This window comes from Dipodomys merriami, unplaced genomic scaffold (assembly GCF_024711535.1).
Source record: "Dipodomys merriami isolate MVZ:Mamm:240054 unplaced genomic scaffold, mDipMer1.0.p SCAF_412, whole genome shotgun sequence".
Lineage (NCBI taxonomy): Eukaryota > Metazoa > Chordata > Mammalia > Rodentia > Heteromyidae > Dipodomys > Dipodomys merriami.
The window spans coordinates 105,518-122,183 of NW_027205738.1; the positions used below are offsets into that span (position 1 = coordinate 105,518).

The window sequence follows — 16,666 nt, forward strand, 5'->3', positions numbered from 1 at the left end:
TTTCATGGAGATAAGAGTCTCAAAGACTTTCCTGCTTGAGCTGGCTTTGAACTACAATCTTCATATCTAAGTAGCTAGGATTATAGGTGTAAGCCACCAGCACCCAGCCCTTCACTGATTTAGGAAAATGTATACCACAAAGAAGGGGGAAGGATGAGAAGAATAATCCAGACTTTCGGAAAGCAAGTAACTAAGGTTTGCTGAATGCTAAGTTATGCTCTCCTTTACATCATCCTATACACTGATTTCAAAACAAAAAAGAAAAAACAAAACAAACAAACAAACAAACAAACAGTGGAGCATAGCTTTCTTTTTTTTCCTTTTTTTTTTTTTTTTTTTTTGCCAGTCATGGGGCCTGAACTCTGGGCCTAGGTGCTGTCCCTCAGCTCTTCAGTTCAAGGCTAGCGCTCTACCACTTGAGCCATAGCACCACTTCCAACTTTTTCTGCTTATATGGTTCTGAGGAATTGAACCCAGGGCCTCATGCATGCAAGGCAAGCACTCTAACACTGAGCCACCTTCCCAGCCCTGGAGCATAGCTTTCTTGGTTTTATTGAGTTTGACTTTGTAATTAGGAACTAGAATAAAAGGTTCTGCTAGAATTCACCTTTTAGTTGGCCAAACCTTGGTTTCCAAGGACTTGAAATCTGCTGACTGACACATACAACTTTCTTTCAAGATGTGACAAGATTTTGTTTAATGTAACTATAATTTAAAACTGCCAGTCCCCATCAGCCAGGGTAGAAGATAGATAGTGGAAAGCCAACTACTCTCACTTCCTTTCAAGCAAAGACAGAAGGCCTCCCACCTTAGCTCAAACCCAAGAACTAACATGCAAAAAGTCCATTTCCAGACCTTCATGGTGAGCAAGAAATACTCAGCTCTCTTGACTCCAAAGAGAAATACTACATAAAATCAAAAATGGTTTTCCTGACAATTGGGATTGTTTTCCAACCCATAATAAAATTCCTTTCAATAAAGCAAAGGTCCTGGATCATGGACTACTATAAAGCATTGTTGGCAAGTGAACTCACTTGACTAAAACTCCTCACTTGGGAAAAAACTAGCAAAAGAGGAGTACCCCTATACCAGGCACCAGGCTTTACATGTTTGTAGCTAAACCTTTAGAGAATCTAGGTAGACACCTGCCCAGATTACTGAAAGCAAACCAAAACCATCCCTAATCCCCAAGCTATCAAGGCCTTCTCTGCCTCTGTCACTCAACAGAGATCAAGCACTCTTTATCTAACTGTGATTTTCATACCACCCAATTTTCATTTAGTTTAATAGTCACTTTGAAATAGTTATACAATACAAACTAATCTAAATTCAAAATTTAATACAGTGATTATTGGTGAGCATAAAGGCCCATCTTACCCTAAGAGTTAACAGTATAAGGAGGTGTCTTTACTCCTGGGAGTGACTTTTGTCACAACTAATTGCCTACTGCAAACTGGGGCTGGTCTAGGATATTTCTGGCCAATAGACAAGGACGGTGTCCTTGTGTAAAGTGAATGGGAGGTTGGGTTTGTAGTTTTAATTTACAAAGTGAATGAATACACTTATATAGAGAGCACATTTGCAAATCTTTCTCTAAATGGCATAAAGCTGTAATTTTCAATATGTGTTTAAAGAAAAACATTTACTAAATTTTGAATTTGTTGCACAAAAAAATAAAATGCAAAGAGAAACAGGGAACTATGAGTTAAAAGAACAGATCGTTTTAAAACTTTAAAAAGGTTAAAAGCACTAGCGCTGGGAATGTGGCTTAGTGATAGAGGGCTTGCCTAACATGCATGAAGCCCTGGGTTCAACTCCTCAGTACCACATAAAATGAAAAAGCTAGAAGTGGCGCTGTGGCTCAAGTGGTAGAGTGCTAGCTTTGAGCAACAGAAGCTCTGGCACAGTGCCCAGGCTCTGAGTTCAAGTCCCAGTTCTGGCCAAAAAAAAAAAAAAAAGCTTAAAAGTACTGAGATTCATAAAGCTAGGGAGAAAAACATGGTTTTGTTAGTTACGCAGAAAGACTGGAATACAACTCCTCTGGAGAGAAGTTTGTACAATTTCCCAATGATTAAAGAATAAATAACTTTCTTAGTTGAAATGACTTTTGGCTTCATGTTTATATTTTTCTGTACTGCTCATATTATTTTGTAATGAACATATATTACCTTCAAATGTTAAATACTTACTAAAAGGTACAACACCAAGAAAGTGCCCTACATAAGTTATGAACTCTGGGCGATAGTGATGCATCAGTGCAGGTTTCACACGGCAGCAGTGCCCTAGTCGAGGACAAAATGTGGATGGTAGAGAAGGCTGTGGGTGTGAACAGGGGCAGAGAAAAACACTCTGGTTTCAGTGGATCCCAAAATGTAGCATTGGGGAAACTGAATCCCCATGGAACAGCATGGAGATGTTGGCTAATGGGAGGAATTTAGGTCATGATGAAGGGCTTAATGCCAATAACAAAAGGGCTTGAGGTGCTGTGTTCAATCTCCTGTCCCACCTTGTACTGTGTTGTTTTACCAAGCTGCTTCTTAGTTTCAGACTTGTCAGCCTGCAGCCCTGTGGGCCAAGAGAACTTCTATAAACTGCCCCATACGTGGTATCTTATTACAAAGCACAAAACATCATGACAGAAACCTTCAGGTCCTATCTAGGAAACTAAAATACCTTTTTAAAAAGTCTATTTTAAAAAGATTAAACTAATTCTTATTCCAACAACTCAAAACTTCTTTTCATTAGGAGCAATCTGAGCCCCAAAGAAGTGAATTGGAATGGCTTTTATCAGAGGTGGATGAAAATTTTGCAGACTGCTCGACCAAGGAGTGGTCAAGAGAAGCATGCGTAACTCACAGTCCACACCCCAACTCCATCACAGTGTCCCACCAAGCCATCAAAGCAGCTCTTCCCCTTTGAGAACCCACCTGAATTGTGTGTTCACTCCGTGTATATACCACTGTTTCTCCTGTTACTCTTTAATACAATGTTTTCCATAAACGCTTAGATGATTTACAGAAGAGTTGGCTAATCATGAGTTCAAGAAAAGCAATGTAACACTTTGTCTTATATTAGAAGTTCTAGCAGAGGTAAAAAGATGCTGCCACAAAAGACATGCTGGGCATAGGGGGCTTTTCTGGAAGTCCAGATAAGGATGAGGTTCTAATGACAAACCAATTATGTGAATAAGTAGTATTCTGGTGAAAGTAGAATAATTTAGGGGAAAATACTAATTTTTACTTTTATTTTCAATTTTGTTTTTAATTAGATATATATACATTCTAATTTATACTTCCTACACATTGCATATGAATATGTATAGATATATGTATAGCCATACACATCACTAATATCTACCTTCATTTTAACCGAACTTATAATAAAAGGCTTTCACTCACTTTTAAAATCAAAGGTCCCATATCAAATATATGCATATAGAAGGAGCTCTGAGCCTGAGAGCCACACCTATTTCCCTACCCACCTTCACTTAACCCTGACCACACACCCTCACAAAGACTTACAACTGCAGCAATGTGTAAAGTGAACTGTCTCAACAATGGGGGCAGGGAAGGGGGGATCGCAAGTTTACAGATTCTAAATCACAAATATTCAACAAGTTCCTCTCTGATAATACTGTGTACAGATTTCGGTGTAAGTGAAACTTCCCTTACACAGACAGAGATAATCATTTATATGGTATGCCCAGCAACCTCAAATTGTTACATGTGGTAATATAGGCAACAGGTAGTACCATCAACTTCTGTTTAATTCAATAGCACTGTATACACAGAAGCTGAGTCAGCACACTCCAGCTCCTTAATATTATCCTGGCTATGGTTCAGCAGGTTTGCTAGTTTCCTTTGGAAAACATCTGAAAGCAAAAATGCACTTTATTTTGGAGCATAATTTTATGGTGGAGACACTTTTAATGATGCAGACATGGTCTTTAGTACTCAAAGCATTTCTTGCCTGGGCAGTCTTTCTATAGTTACACAGCTGTGACCTCAAAGTGGTGAAACAGCATAATGCAATGACTGTGGTGGTAAGTCCTGTTTCCTAAGGCCTCTGGGTCCTCTGTCAGAAGGTATGTCCTAAGTGATTACAGGAAACATTCCAACTCCAAAGGGCTGGGAGCAACAATGAGATCAACCCAAGAACCCTGCTATAGCCTTGAGGAAACAGCCCTGCCTCCAACCTCTTACCGCCCCAGCTTCCTAAGCCAAGTCTCTACACACTTCCTAGCCATATTTTTCTTCCAGGCTTTTATAGGTCCACATGTGAGAAACAGATGTGAGAGCTTATCATCTCACAATTGAACTTGTTTTTAAAGGACTCACACTGTGGAGGCCCTCTGGGACTGCAGAGCACCCCCAAGGCAGTGACCTGAACTCCATTCTACATGAGTGCAGGATTCCATTCAGTACCCTGGGAACATTTTTTACTTCACAACTTTTCTAGTGAAATGTGTCCTAGTGTCACCATTTTTTTTCAATTCAAGAACTTACAGCCCTGAGACTACATAGCCTGCTCAAAGTCACAGAGCTAGAAGCAGGACTTCAACTCAGGCAAAGGTGCAAACATCTATAATTGCCAGTGTGAGACAGAAGACAAGGATCTGGCTGTGCCTGTTTCCTGGCTTTTCTCCTCTAAAGGCTATTGCCTTGCTCTGCCTTCCTGGGCTGTTGGGAGAACACAAAAGAGAAAGAAAAGCTTGTGCAAAATTAAAAGCTCTATAATGTAACACAGAAGTGATGTTCTGAAACAGTGACTCCTCTGCAGCCATACTGCAGTGTCATTTATGGTATGTATCTGGTGTCATCTATAAAGGGACAAACCAAAACACAGGAAGTCCAGGACTGAAGTGCAAAGCAAAACAAAAAATAGATTTGACATTTACTGTTGAGGAAAGCAGAGCTACTTCAAAAATAAACAACATATATAAATAGTCTGTATCCAAAAAACACATTTGATCATTATTTTTACTTTAAACTATCACATCCTAAGAAAACAGGACAGTGATGTCTCTACAATGTACAGACCTCTCGTAAGCAGAGCTGGAGTTCGCGCCTTACCTCCCACATGTACACATTGTTCTTCACCTGAGATCTCTTCTTCTTTTCACCAACGAATGGCCCAAACTTTTTCCCTTTTAAAATCGGTTTAGTGGCCCAGACACCTAAGAAATGAAACCAGTATTTTTATAGTTTACTATAGTTTATAGTTTACTCTAGTTTACTGAAAGCATTAAAGTCAATCCAGTTTCATAAAACAGTTAAAAGGCTAGAGTGTCTGAAAACCAAAACCAAAACAAAGCAATGTTTAATTATGACCAAGTTAAATCATATTAAATTAAATCCTTAAGGGGCTTTTGATTTCATCTGATTCTAAACAGATAACTTCTGTAATCTTCATTGTTTTATAACTAGATAAGAGTTTTATGATTTGTACATATCAAACTAACATATTGTTCTTCTGCCAGAAAAACAACATGATCACAAGAAAAATATCAGATTATGGTAAATCTGTCTATCTACGGATTTCAAGTCATCTTCACTAAATGTGAGATGTTTTTAGAGGGCTCCTGACAATGTGGCAGCCAGAAGAACTTGTCTTCAGTTTCTAACAGCAAGAATACATGCCCATCTCCTATGTGCTGGCCAGGGAGCAAACTCACATGCAGAAGAAGTCACCAGAAAAGTGGAGGCAAGGCTAGAATATAAGAGCTTCACTTTTCTCTACGTCTGCTTTGAACTAAATTTTATAATACTACCGGTAATCAATCAGTTGAGATATACATTCAACTTTTTTTAATTTTGTTGGAGAGTGCCAGTTTTGAGGTTTGAACTTAAGGCCTCATACTCTTGATTGGCTTTTTCACTCATAGCTAGCACTCTACCACCTGAATCACTCTTCCACTTCTGGCTTTTTGCTGGATATTTGGAAAGTCAAGAATTTGTATATCCTAGCTGTCTCCTGAGATTCTCAGATCTCAGACTCTTGAGTAACTAGGATTATAGGTATGAGCCACCAGTGTCTGGCTAAAAATCATTTTTATTTGAATACTATAAATACTCCAATTACTCACTGACTAAACTTTGAATGAAAATTAGAAAACATACTAATTAAAAACATTCATATACAGAAATATATCTAAAAAACAAAAAAGAAACAGAATATAAGCATGGTATCTTTCAGGACTAAATTTTTATTTTTATATTCTATTCCCTTAACTTTCTATCCAATAACAAGGCTACAAAATGTGAGTGATACAAGCTTGAATGTATTCAACATCCCATACAGAATCATCTGAATACAGTGGTCACATCACTCACTCAAATACCTATTGAGGGTCCACAAAGAGCCTGGTACTGGAGACATAAATAAGAAATCAAGGCACCCACAACAAATGACAGGGGCAGATGTAAAGACAACTACAAAATCATGAAATCAACATAATAACATAACCATACTGAGACACAGTCTGTGGGAAGAGGCCACAGAGATGAGAAGGGTGAATTCGCCAAGGGTGGGGATGGGTGGTGATGTATTCCTACTTTCACCTTCTATAGACATGCTGGATATGTAAGGGGAAAACACATCAGCACCACACAGTGTAAGTCAAGGACACATCTACAGGCAGAATGCCTGCTGCACATGCTCTCACAGGAAGCTGAGCTGCCTGCTTTTCACTGCCTGTCTCTCTGTGACTGCGTACTCACCAATCCGGGCTTTGTCCACAGCAGAGGGTAAAAGCCTTACTTCCTCTGGAAGTCCTCGCAGCACATGCTCAGGTACCTCAGCCAGGGTCTCGGTGGCTACTGCAGGCTCAGTAGCATTCTGTAAATCAAGAAACAGAGGATCATGCCAAAAGAGCATCTAGTAGTAGTTCAATAAGCAAATTTGTAACTGAAACCTGAAGCAGGCAACTGGACCAAACTCCGACATCAAACATTCAGGTAGTTCTACAGATGCTTGTTTGTGAGTGTCCAAAGGAAACCACTGTGACCTTCAAGCCAATCTATGTTGACTATTACATTCCAGCCACCTAGAACCATTTTTAAAATGCGTGAATCTCTAGCACCACAGTGCTAACAATTCTAACAGAATCTGGCAGCAAAAATGAATCCTGTTTGCTTTTAAATCAAAGGCTAAAGGCAGCATATCTGAACATTTAAAAAATAAAAAACAACACTCCCCATTAAAACAAACAAAAAACTACTTTGGGTATATCCTGTAAAGGCTGGGCTGATCTGGGTACCAGTGGCTCATGCCTGTATTTCTAGCTACTCAGAAGGCTGAGAGCTGAAAATCAAGATTCAAAGCCAGCCTGGGAAGACAAATCCAAGAGGCCCTTATCTACAATTAATCAGCAAAAAGCTGGAAGTGGTGGTGTGGTTCAAATGGCAGAGCACCAGTCATGAGCAAAAAAAAAAAAAAAGCCAAGTGAAAGTTCAAGGTAGACCTGAGCAGGGCAGAATACTTCATCAAGAAGAACAGCCCCCTGTAGCCCTGACTATAAGCATAAACTTCCAGGATACAGCAACTGACCACTGTGTACAGCAAAGTCACCCTAACACCCTAGCATCCACAGAAAACAAGAGTTTTATACAGTTACCTGTCCAAGTTTAGGCTGAAACTCATCACTCTTAAGAAATAAGATTGCTACTAGATAGGAATTACTACTGTAAGTCAGGGGGAGCATGGCTGCTACTTTAAGAATAACTTTGAAATCAATGGGAAATGCAGTGTCCATCCACTGTCACACAGCCAAGAACAGAGTGAGAGCTCTGTGTGACAGCCTATAACACACTGCAGACATGATGGGTTTTATAGTGTGAGTGCTCTGACCTCATGACAAAGGTAAATACAAGGACCAGCAAAGGAGTCAACATAGGCAGAAAGCAAACTCCAAGCTGAAAAGATTCCTTTTTCTCACAACGAAGCTCTTGTAGTTCTCAATAATGTTATATGCCAAGAAAAAAAAATTATTCAACTTTGCAGCCTGCCAGCATTTCAATTTTTAAAGTATCATCAGTTATTTGCTTAAAGAGAAATCAACTCCAAAGCTATACAGAAACACCCTGGCATGGTGGCATGCTGGTGTGCTGGGGACTTCAGCAGCTGGGCCACCTTGTGGGCAGGGCCAAGTCACCTTTAGAAGCACAATTTATTAGCTGTTAAGTTAGATCTTTTGTCTCAACTAAATCCCTAAAACACCTTCCAAAATAGAGGAGCTTCAAACTGCCCTGGAAAATGGAATCTGCTATCTTCTAATAGCTCAAGAAAAGATAAATTCAGTATAGGCATTTCTTACTTCTAAATAAGGGTAGGGGCTGGGAAGGTGGCTCAGTGGTAGAGCGCTTGCCTTGAATGCCAGAGGCCCTGGGTTCGATTCCTCAGCACCACATAAGCAAAAAGAAAAAAGCCGGAAGTGGTGCTGTGGCTCAAGTGGTAGAGCGCTAGCCTTGAGCTGAAGAGCTGAGGGACAGCGCCCAGGCCCTGAGTTCAGGCCCCACGACTGGACCCAAAAAAAAAAAAAAGAATGTAGATGGCCTTCCTTCTGCCTTGCCTTTGTTCCCATCTGTACAATTCTGTGTACCTTCCCTGGGACTGCGTCTCTCCCACTTGTTACTCTACTGTGGGCTCACTTCCCGCGACCAGCAGTAGACTTGACCTGTCTGCTGTCACTTAAACACCTGAATGTGTACACAAAGAACAAAGTGTCTGGAGCAGAGGAAGTAAGAAGCAGCCAGAGCTGAGGCAGGGAAGCAGAGGAAGCCATCAAAAGATGGAGCCATAAGCAGCCAGGGCACAGGGGTGGCTGCTCCTTCCAGAGGTTCTGCTTTGAGTCCTGTTTGAAGGTCCTCCTACTGACTGCAGTGCCCAGCATGGCTTAGAGGCTGCAGCCTGGACACTATACCAATGTACAGCCCTGCAAGCACTAGCCATCCATCTAGTGTGCCACATCTCAGGGAACTTGAATCAATTACCTGCTTATTCACCAGTTGTTGATGTCCTTCATCTGAGTTTTCCCACTTCCTGATACAGACAGCACAAAGTCTATATTCTCTCTCTTCCCCAGCTAAAGGTCACAGGGCTTTGTTTCACTGGATCCACTGTCCAATCACTAACACTTCCCAAGAGCCAGTTCCCTCCTCCCTTCCACCTGAAAGTTCACAGCACCAACCAGGAAGCCCACCCACTAGGTGAAGGACCTCTGCTCCTTCCCCACTGCTTTCAATCAATCTGAGAGATTTTCATTCTCCACGTGTGACTGTCACACCTCCACATGGGAAGGGTCCTTGCACTGTCATCGCTGGCTAAGTGGACGCTGAGCTCACTCAGAACTCACTGCTTCCTCTGGGCTAAGATCATGCTAAGCCCTTCACCCAACCAAGTTCCTTCACTCCAGCATCCCACCAACAGTAACCTCAGAGAACAATGACGGGCTCACTACATGTCACTCACTATTCCAAGCACTCTGGGTTGCTTGTCTCCTCCCTCTCTCTCCCCTTTCTCCCTCCCTCCCCTGACTCCTTACTGAGATTTGGATTCAGTGCCCAGCACCTTCTAGGCTGGCACTGAACTATTTAAGCCAAGCTAAGCTTGCTTTTTGAATAGTCTAACTTGGTGTCAGGGCAGTGATCCTATTTATGCTTACCATCACAACTTGTATGATAGGCATATACCATCATACCCAACTATTGTTTAAGAAGGGGTTTGTTGAACTTTTTGCTTGGGCTGGCCTTGAATCTATGCCTCCAGAGAAGATGGGATTATAGGCATGTGACATCACGCCTGGCTCTCATTTATTCTGTATTACTACCTGCTGTAGGTACTGTATGGTCTCTACAGAGGAAACTGGGTGTTGTTTGCTGTCACACAGTAAGTGGCAGAACTAGGTAATTCCAACCCACACCATCAGGCTTTGGGTCTGCCTCTCTGATTCCAGGCCCCAGAGCAACCTCAAGGAGTCCCACGATTCCAAACTCATGGAGCTAGAGTGTGCATATTATGACCAACCGAGAAGGCGCTTTCAGGGTCCTCTAGGGGAGGGCTAGATGACAGCACCTTTTTTTCTCAGCTGTGCTGACAGCAGGTGAAATGTGTAACTGTTTAATTTTGCATTTTAAAATTCTTTGCTTTATGACTAAGGCTGGCATACTAAAATTATACTAAAGCAACCTCTTGAGTTTTGCTAGTCCATACATCCAGCAAGGTAAAATTGTGGGCTGCAGGAAGCTAAGATGAAAGAGAACACAAGATTCTGCAGTTTTTGTGGGTTTTTTTTTTTTGGGGGGGGGGTTGTGGTCCTAATCCTGGAGGGGGCTGAGTTCAGGATACTGCCCTGAGCATTTTTGCTCAAGGCTAGCATTCTACTACTTGAGCCACAGCTTCACTTCTGGCTTTTTGGTGATTAGCTGGACATTAATTGGACTCTCACAGACCTTCTTACCTGGGCTACAATCCTTAGATTACAGCCTCCTGAATAACTAGGATTACAGGCCTGAGTCACTGGTGTCCAGCTCTCCAACAGGGTTTTATTGGAAGGTTTGGCACTAATCTCTAAAGGAACACAGGAACAACCAGAGCAGATAGATACATACACTGGCTTCTGGGCTAATGCAACCCTGGCCACCACTGCAGTGAGCTCCAAGCTAATGCAACATGAACCACACCGCTGCAGTGAACTCTGGACTAACATAACATTGACCACATTGCATTGAGCTCCAAGCTAATGCAATGTTGACCACCACTACAGTGAGCTCCAAGCTAATACAACGTTGAACACCACTGCAGTGAGCTCCAGGGAAGGGACAAAAAGACTGGACAGCTCCACATCTACTGAACCCCACAGAGCAGGAGCTAAGACCTCACAAGATAAGGAATAGTCAAGGCAAGGTGGTGCACTTGTACTGAAGACCTCTGCCCTCCCAGGGTACCTATGGTTCTTGGGAGCCAGACCACTATCCTACTCTGGGATACTCCTTACCAGCTGGGGGTCCCCCTTTACAATGCACAGGGTGACCTAGGCAGGCTGGTAGAAGCCAGAGGCTCTGCTTTGCTCACTAGCCATGGCTGGAATTGGTGTATGGCTGGATGCAGAGCAATCAATGGCTGCTGTCACCACTGCTGATAATGAGATGCTAGAGTAGGAAGGGGATGGACAATGGCCAGGCCTCGGCAGCCTTCAATCCAGAGTGAACAGATAAAGAAGCCAAAAAAGAGCCTAGTTTAAAAGTCAGAGCAGGAGCAGAAGGGATGCTAGGGAGGCAGCATGCCAATAGCCAAGCCTTTGAAACTGTTCTATCTGATTCCTTTCTCCATCCCCCTATCCCCAGCCCTTTTCAAAACTGAAAGGGCAATCTCCAATGGGCCCATGTAAACCCAGGCAGCACGCATGGGCAGTAGCCTGCTCCCCTAGGCCAGCAAAAGGGGCAAGTCCAACCCACTCCACATGTAACACAGGCCAGTAGGGAGCTGGGGTATCTCCACTATTACCAGCATCATCAGAGGTAAAACAACAGAGCTAGAGATATAGCTCAGTGGTAGCAAACCCCTCCTCCCCCACTCCCAAGCCCTCAGTTCCCCCCACTCCTGAAGTACACAGACTAACAGAGAATGGGTCAAGGTGGGATGGGGAGGGGGGGGCCGTCTCTGCTGCCTCTCAGAGAGGCTCCTGTAGGTAAGACTGAATTGCCATATCTGGACCCATCCTCATCCAAGGCAGTAAGGCTTATCTGTTTTATCCAGGGCTTTATTTCAGGATAGAAAAACTACTGGAAGAAATCACAGCTAGTCCCCACTTCACTTTTCATGCTCTTCCCTTGCATACTTCATGGAGCTCCAGGCTTACAATCTAGCCTCCTCCCTCTTAGACAAGGTCCTCTTCCCACCTGGGTCTGTCACAAATCAGCCTTTCAGCTGCTACCAAGCTGAGTCCATTTACCTCCCCCTGGCTTCCCTACTCCTTTCCAGCATTCCCATCATCTACCACTTTCCAGGTTAAGTTCAAATTCCAGCTCATCCATGAAGACATTCAGCACCTCATCATCACTGCCCCTTTTCTGATTTCCTGTGTGGTACGTTTTAGGAGCCCTGGAGAAGAAGGTTCCCTGGGAAGTGAATCACTTAGGAGGTATGTGAGGATACCCGGAAGTGCCAGGCCGACCAGAACCAGGACTGGCTACTGGCTGAACACAACTCCCACACACACAAGGCATTGGCCTCAGGGACTGTGTTCTGGGGACTCATCAGATAAAGAGCAAAGACCAAGAAGCCAGGTGACCTGCCCAAGGCCACACAGCCAGTGGGAGCAGCAGTCAGAGCAGGAGGAAGGAGTGGAACAAAAGGCCATAAAGAGGAGGTCAAGTCGGCCTGTCCCCAACCTAGTCCACATCAACATCTGGACAGGAGGGCCAGGTTTCCTGCCACCAGGCCTGCCGGTAGTTTATGGAAATACTATCTAATGTATTAACATTTTTCAAATTTTAGAAATAAGGTAATACTTTCATTCAGAAAAACAATGTCCCAGATTTTATAGAACTGCTAATTTATCTAGAATACATGATTCAAAATGAGCTCTAAGTCCATCATTACTCTAGATGTTAATTCTTAAACTATATATTTATTGAGATTTAAGTCATAACACATAGAACACACCTTACTAGAAAATCTTTTCATAAAAAATCTGAAAAGTTAAATTTTTGTACTTATAAAATATGTAATATGCTACATAATTGCCATGTGTTAAAACAGCAAATGGTTTTGATTTTTTTCATATCATGTATATTTTTAGGATTAGAAAAAAGTGGTAAAGGGACCAGGGATAGAGCACACACCTATAATCCCAACTAATCAGGAAGTAGAGAAAGGAAAATCATGGTTCTAGATGAATATAGGCAAAAATCCTATCTGAGATATAAGAAATCCTATTTGTGATCCTATCTGAAAAACTAGGTAAAAAGGTCTGGTAATGTGACGTAAGTGGAGAGCACTTGCCTAGTAAACATGAAGCTCTGGAGTTTAATTCTCAGTACAGCCAAAAAAAGGAGGGAAGGGGTATCAGGTATGGTGATATACACTTACAATCCAGCACTTGGGAGGCTGAGGAAGGAAGATCCAAAATTCAACACTACATTTGGTTACACAGTAAGAGCCTGTCTGTGTGTGTGTGGGGGGGGGGGGGGGGGGGGAAGGGAGGGGGAGGGAAAAGAGGAAAAAAAGTTTTGTTGTTTTTTTTCTTAAAGAAGGTAGGAGAGGGGGAAGGCAGTAACTAAAATGAAAGAGAAAAAAAGCCAACCCAGGGCTCAATTTATAAAAGCCTATTCTAAGATGATCTCTGGTAAAAGGAATGAAGTCCTGATGTGGGCCACAGGCGACTCATCTCAAAAGCAGCTTGCCAACCTGTCGAAGGCACACAGGAAAGAGCAGGCAGCCCAGCCACTTCTGTGAAACTCTAGACCAAGACAAACCAATCTACTACTGACAGAAGGTGGTCAGCACTGGGGACACGGGATGAGAGAAATGTCCCATGGCCTGACACCGGCAACAACTATGGGAATGCAGACATTTGTCAAGTATGCCACACACTTCACATGGCCACATTTGACTACCAATGGTACACCTCAAGAAGGACTTTTAATGTCAAATCATCAGGTTAAGTCCCTAACTGCTCAAAGTTCATTCAAGTGAACCTTTAAGGCACCAATGAAATAATATAAAGAACAAAAGTGCCAATACAATAGAAATTTTTTTTTTGTTTGTGTTTGTTTGTTTGTTGGTCATGGGTCTTGAACTCTGAGCCCAGGCACTGTGGCTCAGCTCTTCAGCTCAAGGCAAGCGCTCTACCACTTGAGCCACAATGCCACTTCCGGTTGTCTGGTAGTTAATTGAAAATAAGAGTCTTACAGACTTTCCTGCCCAGGCAGGCTTTGAACCACAATCTTCAGATTTCAGCCTCCTGAGTAGCTAGGTGTGAGCCACCAGTGCTCGACATAAGTTGTGTTTTTTGTTTTTGTTTTTTTTTTTTTTTGGTCGGTCATGGGGCTTGAATGTGGGACCTGGGTGCTGTCCTTGATCTCTTTTGCTCAAAGCTAGCACTCTACCACTTTGAGCCAGAGTGCCACTTCTGGTTCTGGTGTTTAATTCGAAATAAGAGTCTCACTGATTTTCCTGTCCAGGCTCGCTTTGAATTGTGACCCTCAGATCTCAACCTCCTGAGCAACTAGGATTACAGGTGTAATCACCAACACCCCACTAAGGTTTATTTTTTTTAACACAACTCATAACTCTCCAAAGTCCCCCATGGCCCAGGAAAAGTCTACTGTGATCCCATGGTCCCACAAGCTAATGCCATCCCTCCCGGCTCCATGTGGCCTCTCCACATGGAGAGTACTAATATTTCATGAAAACATAAGTAACTCTATATATCCTTGTTAGTTTTAATTTGTTTAGAATTATTTATGGCTTATAATTATTTACAGTTATTAATCAAAGCTAGTATTAGGGAGTGAGAACAGTAGGTAACAGAGAAACTTCAGTCTTGTTTAACATTAAGAATACTTTAGAGCTAGGCATGGCTCACACCTATAATCCCAGTTACTCAGGAAGCAGAGATGGGAAAATTGTGAGTCAAGGTCAGCCACGGCAAAAAGCTAGTGAGATCCCAACTCAACACGTATGTCAGGCATAGTGGTACAGGCCTATAACCCCAGTTACACAGAAGGCAAAGGCCAAAAGAAAACCACAGCTGAGCAGGCCAGAAGCTGGGGTAGGAGGGAATGAAGCAAAACAGGACCGGGAGCATGTCTCAAGAGACAGAGCAAGCACCTACCCAGCAAGTGCAAGGACCTGAGTTCAAACCCTAGTAAATGAAAAAAAGAATGTCATAGTAGATTCATGCCAAGATAAGGATTACTGCCACAACAGGGAAATAATATAATAATCCCCACAAAGAATCTCAGAGTATGAGAAAGCTCTAAATTTCTAGGGCCCACTCAAGATCCTGTCTCAACACGTGTGTGCATGCACACTCACACACGTTTACACACAGAAGACGAAGCCACTACTGGAGGGCTGGGGAGAAGAACAGCATCCTGCAGCAGCCGACACTGCTGCACCTGGGTTAGGAATGAACAAGCCCTCCTCAAGGAGAACAGAGCCAGGCAGGAAAGGAGGTTCCAGTAAAACAAGCACTCTACTTCTAAAAGTGGTGGCTGTGAGCTCATCCAGTCATTCTTACCAATGAGTGAGCAAACAAACTCTACATGTTTACCCGCACCCAGCCTCCACCAGTCAGGGCTCTGGTCTAAACATGGAAATTGGAGAATGCCACTGTCACTGTGTCCCCACTGTATTTGTCATAAAACAACACTCTCCATGCTCCTTAAGGCCATAGAAACCTGGCCCTCGCCTTTCACGCTGAGTCTCTGAGGGGGCCAAGCTGCAGCCCCTGGTTTGCTCTCTGCTCCTTTAACAAGCCCATTCCAACCCCATGACCTTTATACTTGCTGGGTGTCACTCTGACAAAATGCTCGTCCCAGATCTGTGGACACCTATACAGAACCTCCCTCCTTTTCACTTACCATTCCTCATCATAGGGATCTAGCCTGCCATCTTCCCCGCACTATTGCTATGGCAACTGCAGAACATGGTCTACCTGGTTCTCTGTGCACCTGTGCCCAGGCCAGCTGGAGTGGTTGGCTGCCTTACATAATGCTCAGGGTGGACCTACAGCACCAAGTCACTGGTAGCCTCTTGGGTTACCCTTAAGTCTTTTTTTTTTTTTTTTTAAGGTCATGGGGCTTGAACTCTGGGCCTGGGGACTGTCCCTGAGCTCTTCAGCTCAGGGCTAGCACTCTACCACTTGAGCCACAGAGCCACTTCCAGTTTTCTGGTGATTTTACTAGAGATAAGAGTTTCACGGCCTTTCCTGCCCAGGCTGGCTTTGAACTGAAATCCTCAGATCTCAGCCTCCTGAGTAGCTAGGATTACAGGTGTGAGCCACCAGTGTCTGGCTCCCACAAGTCTTTAAAACCAGTCTGGAGGGCTAGAAGGCTACCTTGCTTTGCTACCAGTTATAAACAAGAACTCCATGGCTGATCAGGACACTGAGACACTGTCACCATTTGCCAGGAGGCAAATAATTCCAAATATTAATAACACTCTGATTTATGCAGACACTGGGAAAGCATACCTGTGGACCCAGTAACCCAGTCCTCATGGGACATGGTGATCCAGCATGGCTCTTCCGACACCACACTCCCTCTGCGGCTGGCACCTGGGGGGGGGGGGGGGGGAGGGCAGGGTTGCACTACCTGAACTTTAAGTCAGAAGCTCATCACATCCCCAGCCAGTCGCCACGCCCTGACACACACACACAGTCAGCCTCTGTGTCCATGGTCCTCCAGTGACTGTGATGGCAGACCACCGCACTGATTCACTGGATGTACAGCAGCACAGGAAATATACTAGGTCCATACTTAGCCCCTGAGATTTGGGAATTCCCTGTTACCTCAATATAGAACCTTGGTTATCTTCACTTACATGGCCATACAGCAAGGTGACCAAGAACAGGGACTTTAGAATTTGATAGGCTGTTGTTTTTAAACTCAGGAACTTGTATGGTAAACACTGTATTACTTCAGCCATGCCTCCAATACTT

The 16,666-nt window shown here is 43.3% G+C and overlaps 1 protein-coding gene across 3 annotated transcripts in view; it reads right to left on the minus strand.

The window, feature by feature from the left end:
• LOC138807133 (PR domain zinc finger protein 2-like) overlaps window positions 1-16,666 on the minus strand; it is a 98,321-nt gene that overhangs the window by 66,054 nt on the left and 15,601 nt on the right. For all 3 annotated transcript variants that reach the window (XM_069992700.1, XM_069992697.1, XM_069992698.1), the window contains 2 exons: window positions 6,720-6,837; window positions 5,073-5,176 (listed from right to left, as the gene is read on the minus strand). In XM_069992700.1, coding sequence (XP_069848801.1) covers window positions 5,073-5,081 — 9 coding nt within the window. In that variant the 5' untranslated portion in view covers window positions 5,082-5,176; window positions 6,720-6,837. Of the gene's footprint in view, window positions 1-5,072; window positions 5,177-6,719; window positions 6,838-16,666 lie in introns of those variants that run through there.